The following is a 17,473-nucleotide window of genomic DNA, read 5'->3' as shown; positions in this document are numbered from 1 at the left end:
GATGGATGGATGGATGGATGGATGGATGGATGATTAGATGGATGGATGGATGGATGATTAGATGGGTAGATGATTAGATGGATGGATAGATGGATGGATGATTAGCTGGATGGATGGATGAATGGATTCTTGGAAAATTCTTGGAAAATGGCAAGCATGGAAAGTGCCCCACTGATAGCTGATGTAAGTGTTGCCGAGGCCACCATGCACTTTGTCCTTTTGACATCTGTATAAAGTGTTCACGAATGTGGGAGTTACTATTATTTACAAATCAATTACCTACTCCAAATCCAAGCAAAAAAACGATATATACGAACAAGAACTTCAGAACGTCATGCAAAATGACCTACAAAGAAAGAAACAGAATTCAAGCATAAGGTGCAAGCACATATTCACCGTACGCTGATCTTCCTGCTTCCCACCCTCTCCCAGCCCCCACCCTAACCGTCCCTTCACTTGGGCCACTCTCCCCTGCCCCAGCCAAATCTTCCTGATGTTCCGAGGCTCAGCTCTGGATCCCGCCTCCTCCAGGAAGCCTTCGGTTCCTGCTCCAGCCCCAGGTTCTCTTCTCCCTGTGATCTGCCCTGTACCTTTCACCACAGGTTCTCACATCTGGAATCCTCACACTTCCTGGGGGCAGTGGCATGCTGGAGCCAGCTCAGAACAGCTCGCAAGAGCTGAGAGTTACATTTTCCTGAAGCCTGTGAGCTGGTTGTTAAACACAGCCATTATTCGGAACTAAATCAAACTTTCAGTTAGAAGATAAGTAAGTTCTGGGGATTTAACGTACAGCACAATGACTATAGTCAGCAACACTGTGCTGTGTGCTGGAAATCTGCTAAGAGAATAGATCATACATGTTCTTTTTTTTTTTTTTTTTTTGAGACAGAGTTTCGCTCTTGTTACCCAGGCTGGAGTGCAACGGCGCAATCTCGGCTCACAGCAACCTCCGCCTCCTGGGTTCAGGCAATTCTCCTGCCTCAGCCTCCTGAGTAGCTGGGATCACAGGCACGCGCCACCATGCCCAGCTAATTTTTTGTAGTTTTAGTAGAGACGGGGTTTCACCATGTTGACCAGGATGGTCTCGATCTCTTGACCTCGTGATCCACCCGCCTCGGCCTCCCAAAGTGCTGGAATTATAGGCGTGAGCCACTGCGCCCGGCTGATCATACATGTTCTTACCGCACACAAAGAAACAGCAACTGTGTGAGGTGATGGGTGAGTTAACTAATTGAAATTGGAAATCATTTCACAATATATACCTATATCAAATCCTTGCATTGCAAAAAAAAATTAAATTGTATAAACTTACAATTAAATAAGTTATATTTTTTTTAAAAAAGACAGGCCAGGCACAGTGGCTCAATCCTTAAGACAGTGATTGAGAAAGTGTTAATCCAGATCACATTTTTAAATCTGTTCTGTCTGCAGCCTTTACACCGTGTACAGCACACACATATCAATAAAATATTCTTCCGGTGTTTGCAGACTATCATCCAATTCAGCAAAGAAGTTGCTCACATCATTGATAAACATGTAAAGTTCAACATAAATCTTAACTGTTTCACTTTAATCACTGCTTATAAAGAAGAATAGCAACCAACATTCATGTCTGAACAGTACTCTTCTGTCAATTGCAACTAAAGGTTGACGACAAAAACTAGAATTCAATAAAAAGCAACAAATAAGCCAAGCGTAGTGGCTCACACCTGTAATCCCAGCACTTTGGCAGGCCGAGGCAGGTAGATCACCTGAAGTTAGGAGTTCAAGGCCAGCTTGGCCAACGTGGTGAAACCCCATCTCTACTAAAAATACAAAAATTAGCCAGGAGTGGTGGCGCATGCCTGTAATTTCAGCTACTCAGGAGGCTGAGGCAGGAGAATTACTTGAATACGGGAGGAGGAGGTTGCACTGAGCTGAGACTGGGTCAAGACACTCCAGCCTGGGGGACAGAGCAAGACTCAGTCTCAAAAAAAAAAAAAGGCAACAAATTATTCTGAGACTCAACTGGCTACGTGGAATTTACAATAAACTGTATTGTATATTTTCATTATTTGCAAATTGCATGATAGACATCCTTTAATAGTAAAATGTATGATAAGTTTATGTGTATACATACACACACCTATATATACATATTCCACCTACACACACACACACACACACGCATGCACGCACGCACACAGTGGTTATTAAATGTTCACCAGCACGCCACTGCCCGGGGGTGAGAACATTCCTCCACAAAGCATCCCCCTCCCCAGTGCCCCACAAGCCCGGGGGATTTAAAGTCTGGATGCCTAACACGGCATTCGGGAAAAGGAGCAGTGGCCGCCCCTCGGTCAGCCCCTCTGCCTCTGCAGGTCCCAGTGTCCCCATCTGAAAAGCGGCCGTCCTCTGAGGGCCCTCCCGCCGGCGCGGCGCCCAACGCACCTTCTGGATCATGACGCTGTACATGCCCATGGACTGGAATCCCCGCGTGTAGTAGAGCATGTTCGCCCAGCCCAGGGCCATGGCCAGCACGAGGCAGGCGAGGTACTCTTTGTAGGCAAACAAGTACAAGAAGACAGACAGTATCACAAGCACAGCTTGAATAAAACTGTTCAGGAGACACAGGAGACACCAGCCTTACTTACGACTCCTCAGCATCAGGGCAAAGACATGCACATCCCCAAACCTCACCTACACCCCTGAACCCCGGTGACGGGCACTAAAGAGATGGGTATCAGGCTGCCCCAGATCCACGCAGCCACCATACAATTCAGCCTGCAGAAGCATCACCAGAGGTCAGTCACAGCCCGTAGTAGGCTGACTGCAGCTGATGGGGGCTTAAAAAAAAAAAAATACAAATCCACAGGGCCGCAGAAGGTTCTAGGGTACAGCCCAGGAGGCCGTATATTTTTTAAGTTACCCACACGGGCCGGGCTCACACCTGTAATCCCAACACTTTGGAAGGCCGAGGTGGGGGGAGCGCTTCAGGTCAGGAGTTCAGGACCAGCCTGAGTGACATAGCAAGACCTTGTCTCTACAAATAAAAAATATATAGAAAAAAAATCTAAGTCACCCACAGAATTTCTGATTCCCACATTGATTTGAGAATTTCTAGAGTAGACCAAAGATGTGGCAAATGACTGCATTTTTAACCAAAATGACAAAAACTGCCAACATCTATACTTATAAGCCAATCACAACAAAAGTCCCCCAAACCCTACTTTTTAAATCTTTCTGTGTGCATGGAAGATTGAGTCTCACTCTGTAGCCCAGGCTGGGGTGCAGTGGCGTAATCTCTGCTCACTACAACCTCTGTCTCTGGGATTCAAGCAATTCTCTTGCCTCAGTCTCCTGAGTAGCTGGAATTACAGGCATGCAGCTAGCTAGTTTTTGTATTTTAGTAGAGCGGAGTTTCACCATGTTAGCCAGGCTAGTCTCAAACTTCTGACCTCAGGTGACCCACCTGCCTCAGTCTCCCAAAGCGCTGGGATTACAGGCATGAGCCACCACTCCCAGCCTCAAAACTCTTTAAAGTATGATATATGGTAAGTGAAATAAGCTAATCCTTAAAAAAACAAGTACTACATGACTCAACATATAAGGTCCCTAAAATAGTCCAATTCACAGGGAAAGAAGGAAGAATGGTGGTTACGGTGGGCGGGGGGCAGGGCTCAGATGGAAGCAGAGGAGTAGGGGCTGTTGATTAATAGGTGTGGAGTTTCAGTTTTGCAGGACGAAAAGAGTTCTCAACACTGACTGCCCAACAATGTACTTCACAGTGTTGATTTGTACGCTTCAACAATGGTTACCATGGTAACTTTATGTTATGTGTATTTCACCACAATTAATTTTTTTGTTTTGAGATGGAGTCTCCCTCTATTGCCAAGGCTGGAGTGCAGTGGCGCAATCTTGGCTCACTGCAACCTCCACCTCCTGGGTTCAAACGATTCTTCCTGCCTCAGCCTCCCAAGTAGCTGGGACTACAGGCACGTCCCACCACGCCCAGCTAATTTTTGTATTTTTAGTAGAGACAGGGTTTCACCATGTTGGCCAGGCTGGTCCCAAACTCCTGACCTCAGGTGATGCGCCCGCCTGAGCCTCCCAGAGTACTGGGATTACAGGCGTGAGCCCCCATGCCTGGCTGCCCTGAAGTTTTCTGATCCTCTCCACCGGCATCCATGTGTCTCCTGCTAGGAGAGAGAGGAGGTCCCTGGCGTGTCCCTGTGGCAGAGTGCCTGCCTGGGATGATTGTTCAAGGGGAATGCAGCAGTCACCACACAGGACGTCAGCCCCGCCTGTGAGGGGGTAACCAAGGGGCCAGACCTACTTACAAGACAAAGTGAAACCAGGCGTCCGAGAGGATGGACTGCAGATCTGAGGGTCTCAGCAGGAAGATGGCAATGCCCTAGGCCAGGAAGGAGAGAAAAACTGCACCCTCTTCATGGCCCTTGCTGGGGCAGCTGGGCAGGGGGTGCTTCCCCAGGACCGAGACTCAGTGAGGGTTGAATGTGCGAAGGCCTGGCTCGAGCCCAGGTGATGGATATGTAAGGGGACCTGTGCCTGGTGGGGGGGGGCGTAGGCTGCTCCACGGTGAAGGTGGGCGCGCCCTCAAATCTCACCTCCCTCACCTCTTACCCCATTCTCACCCCAGAGCCTGCAAAGCGGTACAATCTACAGCTGCCTTCCATTCCCAAATCCAGCCTCCGAGCCTTTGCTCATGCTGCTCCCCACGCCCGCCCTGCAGTGACCTTGTCCCCACGGTCCTCATGCCCAATCCTACTCCACCAGAATAAGTGCCATGTCTGCCCTCAAGCATCTCTGCCATCCCCTGGCCCCAGGTAAAAGTCACCTCCCTTCCTCTGAACACTGATCTGAACCCAGCTTAGGGTCTTCTTTGGTCTACTGTCAAGTCTTGATATTTGTGGCCATACTATCTCCCCCACCAGGCTGTGAACTCAAAGAGGGTAAACTCACCCCGTCTCTATCACCTCCTCCAGGGCCACACATATATAGGTGTTCAGATTATATGTGTTGATTCACTGAATGGATGGATGGATGGATGGACAGATGGACGGATGGACAGACAAATGGATGGAGGGAGGAAGGGAGGGGGGAAGGGAGGGAGGCGGGGAGGGAGGGATGGAAAGACGGTTGGATGAAGGATAGAAGGATGGTCGGTAAGGATGAGTGGGCATGTGAACGGATGAATGAGTGGCTGGGTCCATGAAAGAGAGCAGGTGATCGGATGGGTGACAGGGGTGGGAGAGGAGGATGGACACTGAGGGGCTGGGAGGGTAGATAAATGGCAGATAGTTGGACAGATGGATAGAGAAGTAGATGGATGGAGTAGGGAGGATAGGCCAGCCTTATTCATTTGTTCCTACAACTCAGAGAGCTCAGGGTTGGGAAGGAAATGCCTCCCCAAAGCTCCCCAGCTGTAACAGACAGGAATGAAGGCCAGGCGTCCTGCCACCTGCCCACCTCGAGGGGTGGTCCGGAAGGGCCGAGTGGCCACTCACCTCTTTCACAGAGATGCACGTGGCCCAGATGAGCACAAACATCCTCCCCAAAAGCTGCAGCCACCCCATCTTGTGGGTCAGGGCCAAGGGGTGTGGGAGGGCCTGGGAGGAAGGAGGAGGGTTGGTCAGAATAGGGAGGAAGAAGGGCCGGGCTGGCCCCAACACTAGAGCAGCCAAAACACAGGAAAAGTGCTCAAGCCAGGTCAGAGACCAGCATGAAACCCGATCTCTTTACAGGTCCAGAGAAGGAAGAGCCGCTCCCTGACCCCTACCCTCCCCACCGTTGATGGAAGCCCAGATCTCTACAACGAGGAGTATCATCCAACCCATGCTAAGCACCCTCACGCTCTACTGCAACAGTCTTTCCAGAACCCTCCATATCCAGACACTCAACATGGCCTCACAGCACAGTTCAATAAAGCCGAGGCTCCGTGCCCCGTGTGATGGAAGGGAAACTGAGGCCCAGCAGGCAGGGAGCGCTTAGCCCCCTCCCATTTCCTGCGGCCCTCACAGCAGAAACACCCGACCAGTTCTATATTTAGACAGAGACGCTGGCAGGTCCTGAGTCTCTGAATTCTCCAACTTCCCCCAACATGGGTCTACCTGGGCCTCAGCCCAGCCAAGCACTGGAGACAAACTCAGCCCCTCCCTGGGGCTCAGTTTCCCCATCTGCACGTGGGGCAGCTCCAGCTGTGCCCGCCCCCTCTTCCCCCTGCAAGGGGCCCACGTACCTCCTCCTCCCGGGGGCGGTAGTACGAGACCAGGGTCAGGGTGATGTTGTAGAAGAAGTAAAAGCAGAAGGACAGAAAGAACATGTACTTGGCAAACTTCTTCCACTTCATTCGCAGCAGCGTGTGCAGCGGCTCCAGGGTCAGCATCTCGTGCCGGTTCTGGGGGGGAAGGCCAGCAGTCACATGGAGGCGAGGGAGGAGGGGGCACCGAGTTCAAATGACCCGTGGGAGCTCCGAGTCAGTGCCACCCTGGAAGGGGCCATCATTACACCCGGTGGACGGGTTTGGCCGGAAATGCTGGGAGGGTGATGCCAGCTCCTGAGGCTCCTCCCCAGGGTGCTCGGGCAGCAAAGGCCCCCAGAGCCCGGGTTCCGGCAGGAGGACCCGAAGCACAGCAGAAAGTGAAGGCTAGAAGTGGGCAGGAGGTGGTGACAACAGTTCCAGCCCCAGTTTGCCCCTCCTTCGCTGTGTGACCTCAGGACAGCCTGACCCTCTCTGGGCCTCAGACTCCTCACCTATACAACTGGGAACAATCCCTGCCCTGCCAGCCAGGCTGCTGTGAGGCGCTGGGAAGACCCAAGGCCAGGAGACTCTGGGAAGCACGACTCTTGGTAAAACACAAAGGAGAAAGGCCCAGCCTGCTGCCCCGCTTCCCCCAAGAGCTGAACATGCTTCACCTGTTAGAGTGGACAGGTGCTCCTGTTCACAGGAGGAGGACAGTGTCCGAGGCCTGGTCTCACCAGACCCAGGGGGTTCCCATCCCATCGGTCAGGAGAGCTCAGGCAGAGAGCTCCTAGGGATAAGGCCAAGTCTCTTCGTCCCGCACCCCAGCCTATAAACCCTACAAAAAGCCCCAGGACTGTGGCCAACCTGGGCAGCATCCAGCTGCTCCTCTCTTCACCTCCATTTGCACCAAACTCCTCCCGCTAGCCTTCTCCAGGAAGGCCCCCCTGATTTCTCCAGCAGTGCACTCTCTGACCCTCATTTGGGACCAGTTTTTGGGAGAGAAAGCATCCTAAGCCTGGCCATATACACCAACAGGGGGTGGGAGAGACACAATATGTAAAGGATCAGCCCCAACCACCCCTTCACCCACACCCACACTCACACCCATACCCACACCGCCCTGGATACTGGGTCCAGAAGACCCCCCCCCAACCACCACCACTCAGGTCTACAGTCCAAGGTCAACCAGGAAGAGTCGGGCCCAGCATCTGTGCCAGGCCTCCACTTTCTGTGCCTGACTCTGCCCACTAAGACAAAGGAGTGTGGGAGGCAGACACAGCGGGGAGGGCTGGGAGCACTGGGTCTTCCCAGCATCTGTGAGCCCCCGGTCTGAAGCCCAGCCCTCAGTGCCCTGCCCAGCCTGCCCGGGAGACCCACGTCGATGTTGGTGTTGTAGACAGTGATTTCCAGCACCGAGTTGTCTGTGGTGGTGTCCACGTTGGTGAGGTCGTACAGGGAAGACGACACGGGTCCATACGCCCAGTCCGTGAACTTCCTGGACAGGCTTCGGAGCCGCTTCTCCTTGATCTCACGACTCAGGATGTACTTCAGGATCTAGGACGGGACGAGGCACAGCTGTCAGCTGCAGAACAGGGGCCGGGGCTAGCAGGGCTGGGCCAGCCAGAGGCAGGCTGGGCCCACAAGATACTCCCACCCAGGACGGGTGGAGACCTGCCTCTGCACCCGGCGCAGTGACGCCAGGGACCCATCTTTATCTGTGGAACACGCACGAAGTTTGCCATTGTGCCCATCTCACGGGAGGTTGTGAATGCCAGGGAAAAAAGGTGGGAAGGTTCTTTGCAGGCTGCAGCAAGCTGCACAATCAGCTTGAAATCCTCATACCAGCCGCAGCCCCAGTTCAGTGAAAAATGCAGGCACTGATGATTTCTTAGAACCAATTTCCATTTGTTCTGGACTTGAGAAGAAGCCAGAAGTCTTCCCAGCTGCCCCGGTCCACCTCAGCCAAGACCCCTCCAGCTGCGGCTCACCACTCTGGCCAGACGGGTGGTGATGATAGGCACCACCCCTTATAGGGAGGCCCGTGGGACTTTGGTAGGTCAGTGATCTTCAAAACTCTGCTCCATATTAGGGTCACTGGGAAACTTGGAAATACCCACAGCATGGCCGGGCGCAATGGCTCACGCCTGCAATCCCAGCACTTTGGGAGGCCGAGGCGGGTGGGTCACTTGAGGTCAGGAGTTCGAGACCAGCCTGGCCAACATGATGAAACCCCATCTCTACCAAAAATACAAAAATAAGCCAGGCGTGGTGGTGCATGCCTATAATCACAGATTCAGGAGGCTGAAGAAGGAGAATCGCTTGAACCTGGGAGGTGGAGGTTGCCGTGAGCCGAGATCACACCACTGCACTCCAGCCTGGGCGATGAAGTGAGACTGTCACAGAAAAAAAAAAAAAAAAAAAAAAAAAAAAAAAAAAAAAAAAAAAAAAAAAAAAAAAAAAAAAAAAAAAAAAAAAAGAAGCCACACGCAGCAGCTCATACCTGTAATCCCAGAACTTTGGGAGGCCAACGGGGGAGGATCACAAGGTCAAGAGATGGAGACCATCCTGGCTAACATGGCAAAACCCCGTCTCTACTAAAAATACAAAAATTAGCTGAGCATGGTGGCGCACACCTTAGTCCCAGCTACTCGGAAAGGCTGAGACAGGAGAATCACCTCAACCCAGGAGACGGGGGTTGCAGTGAGCTGAGATCGCGCCACTGCACTCAAGCCTGGCAACAGAGCAAAAGAGACAACAGCATCAGCTAATGAACTCGAAATCTCTACAGTGGGACCTGGAGTCTATTTTGTGAAGCTTCCTGGGTGGATCCAAGTGCAGGGATCGGATTTTGGATGCAGAGCTGCTGCTCTCTGGCTTCCTACTTCCTGAAAGCTGAGCCCTGGGTCACCCCAGGATGGGGACATGGGCTGCCTGGGGCACCAACTCAAGACCCAAGAGGAAGGGACTGCTGGGAAGGACAGCGTCCAAGGCCTGGTCTCAGCTGACCCAAGGGATTCCATCCTGTCTGTCATGAGAGCCCAGCCAGAGAGCTCCTAGGGATAAGGCCAAGTCTCTCTGTCCTGCACCCCAGCCTGTAAAAGCCCCAGGACGGTGGGCAACCTGGGCAGCATGCAGAAAAGTTTTCTGGAGGACATGGAACAGAGGAGGGGAGCAGGGGACAGTTGCCTTCCCCAGGCTGGCCACAGTGGGCACACTGGCCCCTGGAGAACAAGGGTGTCCTGGGGCCGTGCTTCATGCAGGAAGCCTCCTCCCTGGGCTGGGGCGGCAGGGACAGCACACGCCACAGTGGCACACAGGGAAGCCAGCCTTGGAGAAAGCTCCATCTGCAACCACAAGCTGACTCCTCAAAGCCTCTGCAAGCTGTGTCCCTGAGGGTGGGCAGGAGGCTCGGGGAGGCAGCCACACAATCCCTCCTCTGTTGAAGCCGTTCTCCAGCTCCTCCTCCCCCACGGGGGAATAAAAAGGGCCCTTGTGGGGCCCAGCCCTGGCCGCTTGGGACAGGACCAAGGCCCTCAGGGCAACTGACAGGGGTGGGGGGAGGGTACCCCGAGGCTGGCACCGCTGTGATTACTCAACAGCCACCACCCCCCAGCGTCCTCCTGCGGCTTCCAGGGAGCCACGGCCTCCTCGCAGAGGGCAGAGACAGCAAGGCTGAAGAACATGCTCGGTCCCCAGGATCAGTCCCCCAGAACATGAGGCCCAGCCATGATGCCAGCCCCTGAAAGAGATCCGTCCAGCCCTGCTCTAGCCTTCAACAAGGCTCCCAGCTAAGCCTCGACTTCTCAGCCGCGTCACACAAGGCAAGAAGGGCCCGAAGCAGCCACACTGCTGGGGACGTGACACGGAGTTCCAACCCGACAGCCAGGCTGGGGTCTCTCCATAACCGGGAAATGGTAGCCCATTGGTTCCGGGCCGGAGCAGCCGTCCTGAAACTCACGAGGGGCAGAAGTCCCCGAGGGCCACCCACTCAGCCCTGCGGGGGCTACGGTGTCACCTCAGCCTCAAGCTCCCCCAGCGCAGCCCTTCCAGGACAAGGGATGGAAACGCGGCGGATTGGGGGCAGAAATGTGGGGATCGGATGCACAGGCCGCATGGCGCCAGCTCCGAGGGGCCCCTCAGAACAAACCCACCACGGCCGCCACTGCGTTTCTGGACCTCAGGTTGGGACCTTCCCAAGCCCGCGGCTGTGCTCTGTGGATCCCCGGTTGGGGGCCCCGGGGCTGAGGGAGTGGCCGCTGTGCCTCCCGACCCCGCCTCCCGCGCTCCGGGCCCCGCCTACCGCTCCTCGGGCTCCGCCCCCGCGCCCCTCACCGCGCCCGGGCCCCGCCTACCGCTCCACGGACCCCGCCCCCCGCGCCCCGGGCCCCGCCTACCGCTCCTCGGGCTCCGCCCCCGCGCCCCTCACCGCGCCCCGGGCCCCGCCTACCGCTCCACGGACCCCGCCCACCGCGCCCCGGGCCCCGCCCCCCGCGCCCCGGGCCTCCCCACCACCGCGCCCCGGGCCGCACCTCTGCCTTGCCCATCTTGGCCGCCAGCTGCAGCGGCGTGAGGCCGTCGTTGTTGCGCGTGGTCTCCAGCTCCCAGCTGCCGCTGCGCCGCAGGATCGTGTCGTACATGCGCTTCACGAAGTCGTTCTGCGTCTGGAAGTCCTCGGCCACGGTCACAAGGGCGTGGAGGATGTTGTTGCCCCGCGAGTCCTGGGAGGCGATGTCGGTGCGCTCGTGCTCCATCAGCAGCTCCACGATCTCGGGCTGGTTGGTGCACGCCGCCAGGGCCAGGGGCGTCTCGCCTGGGGGAGGAGGGCGCCGAAGCTGGGTTCTGGGTCCTTGGCTTGGGCCGCAAGCAACATCCCCAAGCCCCAGGACTGGGGCCCACATCCTGTCTCAGCAGGATCCGCAAGTGAGGTTCCCTGGTCCTCTCCCCATCTCCTGCTTCTGTGGGGGAGGCTGAAGCAGCCTCCACACTGGCCTCCCTGCTGCCACCCTGGCTCTTCTCTACGTACCTGCTGGGCACAGCAGCCAGACCAACCTGTTAGCGCCTCCCCCAGAATGAAAGCTCGAGTTCCAACGACTCCCACAAAGCCCTGTGTCCTCTGACCTCTCCTCCTCTCCCATCACTCACTCGCCCTGACAATGGCTTTCCTCCACTTCCTCCAACATGCGGCCGGCCCGGGGCCTTTGCTTGGCTGTTCCCTCTGCTCGTAGACAGCCAGTCCCTTGCTCCCTCACCTCCTTCAAGTACTTGCTCAAACGTCCCCTTTCAGTGATCCGGCCTAACTGGCTCTATTTAAAACTAAAGAATTTTAAACTATTTAACTCTATTTAAAATTGAACTGTTTAACTCTATTAAAATTAAAATAAGGCGGTGGGTCACGCCTCTAACCCCAGCACTTTGGGAAGCCAAGGCAGGCGGATCACCTGAGGTCGGAAGTTCGAGACCACCCTGACCAACATGGAGAAACCCTGTCTCTACTAAAAATACAAAAAAATTAGCCGGGCGTGGTGGCGCACGCCTGTAATCCCAGCTACTTGGGAGGTTGAGACAAGAGAATTGCTTGAACCTTGGAGGCGAAGGTTGCTGTGAGCCAAGGTCAAGCCATTGCGCTCCAGCCTGGGCGGCAGAGGGAGACTCCGTCTCAAAAATAATAATGAATAAATAAATTAAATTAAAATCCACCCCACTCTGGCCCCAGACAGAACTCCTAATTCCTGTCCTCTGCTTCACTTTGCATTTTTGAAGAGCACTTATCATTTCCTGTCATATTACACTGGCTCCAACCAGGTTCCGGGCAGGGCAATGGTACACACTAGGAACTGGACAATACCGTGTTTGTCAGGACACCCAGACCGGGACACCCAGGGCTGCCCAGAGCGCAGGCTAGCTAGTCCTGCTGATAAAAACTACCCAGAAGATAGTCCCAGCTACTTAGGAGGCTGAGGCGTGAGAATCACTCCCAGAAGGCAGAGGTTGCAGTGAGCCGAGATTGCGCCACTGCACTCCAGCGGCCTGGGCAACAGAGCGAGACTCCGTCTTCAAAACACCCAGAAGAGAAAACTGATGGGTGATGGCCAGTCAGGCAAGACTGGATGGGAGGAGGGGTCTCCTCTGCAACAAAGTTGCACAGAGAAGTTTTCGGGTGTGAAGGAGCCCTTGGTTCCTGTCCTGATTGCAGTGGTGGTTAGCCAACCGTCCATGCCGTGAAAATGAACAGAACCGTGCTCTAAACGGCTGGATTTCACTGTGTCTACATTACGCATTTCCATTTTTTTTCGTACAGCATCCTAACCCCAGTTGCTTTTGGACTCTGTAACTTGTCGGGCAGAGGAGTTTGGTCCTCTCACTCTCGACTCCCTGTCTGCAGTCCTGAGAGGCACTGAGGCCAGAGCTGGAGGCCAGGACGCCGAAGTCAATGCCCTGCTACATTGGGGCAAGTCCTTCCCCTTCGAAGAGCGATCTCCTCGCCTGTAAAATGCGGCTGCCTCCTTGGCCTCCCTCCCAGGTCTCTGTTCCCTCAGAGGGATGTCCAGGACGATGCTTCTGAGACCACCAGGTGACACCCCCAGAATGTGGGCTCCTCCCCCCCCCACCTCCCAGCCCCACCTTCTCTGGTCCACACTGGTGGAGATGGACACTCCCAGATGGACATCTCCAGCCTCCTCCCTGCCCAGCTCTGTCCTCTGGGGCACCAGAGCCTCTTGACCGTGGGGGTGGAGTGCAGAGCGAGGCGGCCCCTCCCTTCCTCCCTCCTCCCTTTCCCTCCTCCTTCTCCCTCCTCCCTCCCTCTCCCTCCCTCTCCCTCCTCCTTCATTCCTCCCCCCTCTTCCTTCCTAGCTCCTCCCTTCTCCCTCCTCCTTCTCCCTCCTCCCTTTCCCTCCTCCCTCCTCCCTCCCCTCCTCCCTCTCCCTCCTTCCTTGCCATCCTCCCTCCCTCCTTCTCCCTCCTCCTTCCTCCCAGACTCCGCGCCGGGCGGGGGCGGCACCCACCGAAGTAGAAGCCCTCGTGCTGGTTCTTGGGGTTGAAGAAGGCCCCCTTGGCGTGGGCGTTGACGTCGGCGCCGGCGGCGATGAGCAGCGCCGTGATGTCCCCCTGCCGCCGCTCGATGGCGATGTTCAGCGCCGTCTGCCCTGCGGACCGGGGACGGGGCGCGGAAGCCTCAGCGCCGCGGGGCTGGCCCGCCCGCCCTCTGTGGCCTCCACACCCTCCCGCGAACCACAGGGAAATCAGGGCTCCTGGCTGTGTCTCCCGCCACCGGGAATCCCAGCTTTATTCTTTGCTCCCTTCCGGCTTGCGCGGCCCAAGGAGCGCGTGTGGAGCGCCGGCTCCGAGCTCCGGCACCAGCGCGGGGGTTCAGGGGTCAAGGGTGCACAGACGCAGTGTCCATGATTTTCCTCAAGAGACCACAGTGGCTGGGCGAGGTGCCTCACGCCTGTCATCCCAGCACTTTGGACGGCCAAGGTGGGAGGATCACCCGAGGTCCGGAGTTCGAGACCAGCCTGGCCAACATGGTGAAACCACGTCTTTACTAAAATTACAAAAATTATCTGGGCCTGGTGGTGCGCGCCTGTAATCCCAGCTACTGGGGACGCTGAAGCAGGAGAATCGCTTGAACCCGGGAAGTGAAGGTTATAGTGAGCTGAGACCAATCCACTGCACTCCAGCAGAGTGAGACTCCATCTCAAAAAAAAAAAAAGCCCACAGTGCTACTGAGAACTAAGTGCCACAATTCAGTGAGGGGCAGGAGCTGGGGGACCAAGAGCAAGGGCCCTTCACAGCCAGAGAGCATCTGTGTCTTCCCAGAGGCTCTCACCTGGGACCTCAGAAGTTTAGGAGGCTGGGCGGGGCCAGCTCCTAAGCCAGGCTAAGAGGTCAGAGCTTATCCTAAGCGCTAAAGTCACAGAAGGCCTTGACGTAGGGAACTGGCCAGACCAGAACTTGGAGTTTGGTGCCTGGGTGCTTTCAGATCTCTCGGGCTGCAAAATTGGAGGATGCATTAGAGGCAGCCGAAACCAGGGAAAGAAATGAGGAGGACCAAGCTAAGGAGAGGCAGAGGGGACACGAAGGGTGGAGAAGGCAGGGTGTCCGAGGACCCTCAGGACCACGGGCTGGGGAGAAGGTTGTCTCAGGTAAGGCTAACATCTGGCCCTGGCAGGGAGTGAATTGTATGCTGGAGACTGAGCAGGAAGGGCAGAGGGAGAGGCGTTCAGCCTGCTAGAGGCCGGAGAACTTCCAGATGGAAGGGACAGAGGCTGGGAGGAGGTGAGGGTCTCAACGTGTACCAACAGAAACAGCATTTCCCAAAGAGCTGCCACCATGCTGTAAACAAATGGTGGATTAAAGAACTAAACTTTAAAAAAAAATTAGGAATTTATAACTAACCTTTTGGTAGGGAAGATCCGAAGATCTTGCTTCTTCTTAAGCAAGATCCAAAACGCAGAAACCACAAAGAAAAGGCTGACACACTGGCTTACAAAAAGGCTTTTGGGTTTGGGGTTTTTTGTTTTGTTTTGTTTGACACAGAATCTTGCTCTGTCACCCAGGCTGGAGTTCAATGGTGCAATCTGGGCTCACTGCAACCGCTGCCTCCCAGGTTCAAGCGATTCTCCTGCCTCAGCCTCCTGAGTAGCTGGGATTACAAGCATGATCCACCACACCTGGTTAATTTTTGTATTTTTAGTAGAGACGGGGTTCTACCATGTTGGCCAGGTTGGTCTTGAAACTCCTGACCTCAGGCGATCTGCCCACCTCAGCCTCCCAAAATGCTGGGATTACAGGCGTGAGTCACCACACCTGGACACTATTATAACTTTAAATGTGCATGCGTTTGAACCCAAATATTCCAATGCAAGATATTTTCTAAAACATATGTGCACCTGTGCACAGGGTCATAGGAACGTGCACTGCGACATTGTCACAGCAAAACAACTGGAAACGCCTGACGACTGTCTGCCGGGGGTGGGGGGAGGAGCGGGGGTGAAATTAGCCATGGCGCAGACTAAGCTGCTGAAAAGAAGCTAGACTTTCACATTTTGGCATAAGAAGTGCTCTAAGGCCGGGCGCGGTGGCTCACGCCTGTAATCCCAACATTTTGGGAGGCTGAGGCGGGCAGATCACTTGAGGTCAGGAGTTCAAGACCAGCCCGACCAACATGGAGAAACCCCATCTCTACTAAAAATACAAAAATTAGCCGGGCATGGTGGCAGGCGCCTGTAATCCCAGCTAATCCTGAGGCTGAGGCAGGAGAATCGCTTGAACTCAGGAGGCGGAGGTTTCAATGAGTGGAGATCATGCCATTGCACTCCAGCCTGGGCAACAAGAGCCAAATTCCATCTCCGAAAAAAAAAACAAAGTGTTCTAAGACATATAGTTAATCAAAAACAACAACAACTTGTAGAATACAGACAGTATGATACTATTTTATGTTAAATAAATAAATAAAACCTTTTCTGTGTGCGCATATACACACACATATGTCAGAAGCCTAGGAAACTCCTCAAAGCATATGGGTAAAGGCCCTAACAAAAACTTATCTAAAACGCTGGACTGCTTTACAATGAAACTCTATTCATGTGATGTGGATGTCGTTAAAAATAGTTAGGCCGGGTGTGGTGGCTCACGCCTGAAATCCCAGCACTTTGAAAGACAGAGGTAGGAGGATCACTTGAGCCCAGGAGTTTGAGACCAGCCTGGGCAACATGGTGAAACCCTGTCTCTACAACAAATAGAAAAATTAGCTGGGTGTGGTGGTGCACACTTATAGTCCCAGCTACTCAGGAGGCTGGGATGGAGAATTACCTGAGCCCGGGAAGGTTACGGCTGTAGTGAGCCGTGATCACGGCACTGCACTCCAGCATGCCCAACAGAGTGAGATCCTGTCTCAAAAATATAAATAAAATAAAGTAAAATAATAAAAATAAACTGTTATGTTGAATCTGATGATGGATGTATAGAGGTTTATTATGCTAATAACTTTAGGTTTAAAACTTTTATAATAAAAACGTCTTCATCGAATAATTGCCTTAAAAAGTAAAACTCCGAAGGCCTCTGAAAAAATGCTTTAAAATGATATTAATAAAGTTGTGATTGGTTCCTCTTAGCAGCATAGGGGAGAAATATTAGCCCTTGCCCAGTGGGGAAACTGAGGCTCAGAGAAGCAAGATAACCTGCCCGAATTGTGGAACAGTGCTACTCTGCTGGTCCCGGAGCCCCTCTGCCCCACGTGTCGGAAACGCTGAGAGGAGGGGAAGCATCAGCAGAGAGGGTAGAACGGTGGTGGGGTTGCTTTCCAGGAAGACAAGAATAAATGGCTCCTCCCACCATTCAGAGACAGAGTAGGTGCCCACAGCTCCCCAGACCTCCTCGCCCCAGCAAGAGGCAGATTCATAAAAGAAGGAAAGCAAAAGGAGAGGCCGAGAACAGGGAGAGGGAAGGGTTTGTGACAGGACAGCAAAGCCTCAGTAGAAACACTAACGACCTTCTTTTATTCACTCATTCAAAAAATACATGTTAAGCATCTCCTATGTGAGACCGTAAGGGCACCAGGAAATCAGCTATGTTCAGTGGACTTCATCCCTGCCCTCAAAGGAAACATGCTGCTAGCAAAGGCCATAAATCCTGCAATACAGAAGAAAGCAGGAGACAAAGGGGACTGAGAAGGGAGGAGAATTGGGACAAGCAAGCTTAAGGCACTGGCCTGAACCTCCCTGTCCACGGGACTGCTGTCAACTCCCTAGAGACAGGCTGAGAATGTGATATGGTTCATCTAGTTTCTCTCTTTGCTTTGGCTACCAGGGAGCTCAGTGTGCAGTTTAGCACTCAGTAGCAGCAACCTTCCCTAGGTTTCCTCTCTTCCACTCCATACCTTCTAGTTTGTCACAATCCTTGATTCTTATATATAACAAAAATGATTTTGAAAGTCTGCAGAGTTCAAATAATAAATCACAATTTCTTTCTCCCATGAGAAGGATTAAGGGCCCAAGCTAGATTCCCACCTGGAAAAAGCTAAAATGCGACAGGGCATGGTGGCTCATGTCTGTAATCCCAGAACTTTGGGAGGCGGAGGTGGGTGGATCACCTGAGGTCAGGAGTTTGAGACCAGCCTGACTAACATGGTGAAACCCCATCTCTAATAAAAATACAAAAAAATTAATCCCAGTTACTTGGGAGGCTAAGGCAGGAGAAGCACTTGAACCCGGGAGGCAGAGGTTGCAG

The 17,473-nt window shown here is 53.9% G+C and overlaps 1 protein-coding gene across 2 annotated transcripts in view; it reads right to left on the bottom strand.

Annotated features, from left to right (window-relative positions):
- The window catches only part of TRPV3 (transient receptor potential cation channel subfamily V member 3), a 39,653-nt gene that overhangs the window by 8,514 nt on the left and 13,666 nt on the right, over positions 1–17,473 (bottom strand). For both annotated transcript variants that reach the window (XM_017512212.2, XM_037732693.1), the window contains exons 6-13: positions 13,249–13,389; positions 10,774–11,054; positions 7,622–7,798; positions 6,239–6,397; positions 5,508–5,609; positions 4,320–4,393; positions 2,431–2,596; positions 280–346 (exon numbers count right to left, since the gene is read on the bottom strand). In XM_017512212.2, the coding sequence (XP_017367701.2) occupies positions 280–346; positions 2,431–2,596; positions 4,320–4,393; positions 5,508–5,609; positions 6,239–6,397; positions 7,622–7,798; positions 10,774–11,054; positions 13,249–13,389 (1,167 nt within the window). The remainder of the gene's footprint in view (positions 1–279; positions 347–2,430; positions 2,597–4,319; positions 4,394–5,507; positions 5,610–6,238; positions 6,398–7,621; positions 7,799–10,773; positions 11,055–13,248; positions 13,390–17,473) is intronic.

Source organism: Cebus imitator, unplaced genomic scaffold (assembly GCF_001604975.1).
Source record: "Cebus imitator isolate Cc_AM_T3 unplaced genomic scaffold, Cebus_imitator-1.0 Scaffold464, whole genome shotgun sequence".
Lineage (NCBI taxonomy): Eukaryota > Metazoa > Chordata > Mammalia > Primates > Cebidae > Cebus > Cebus imitator.
This window is presented reverse-complemented; position numbering and strand designations above follow the sequence as displayed.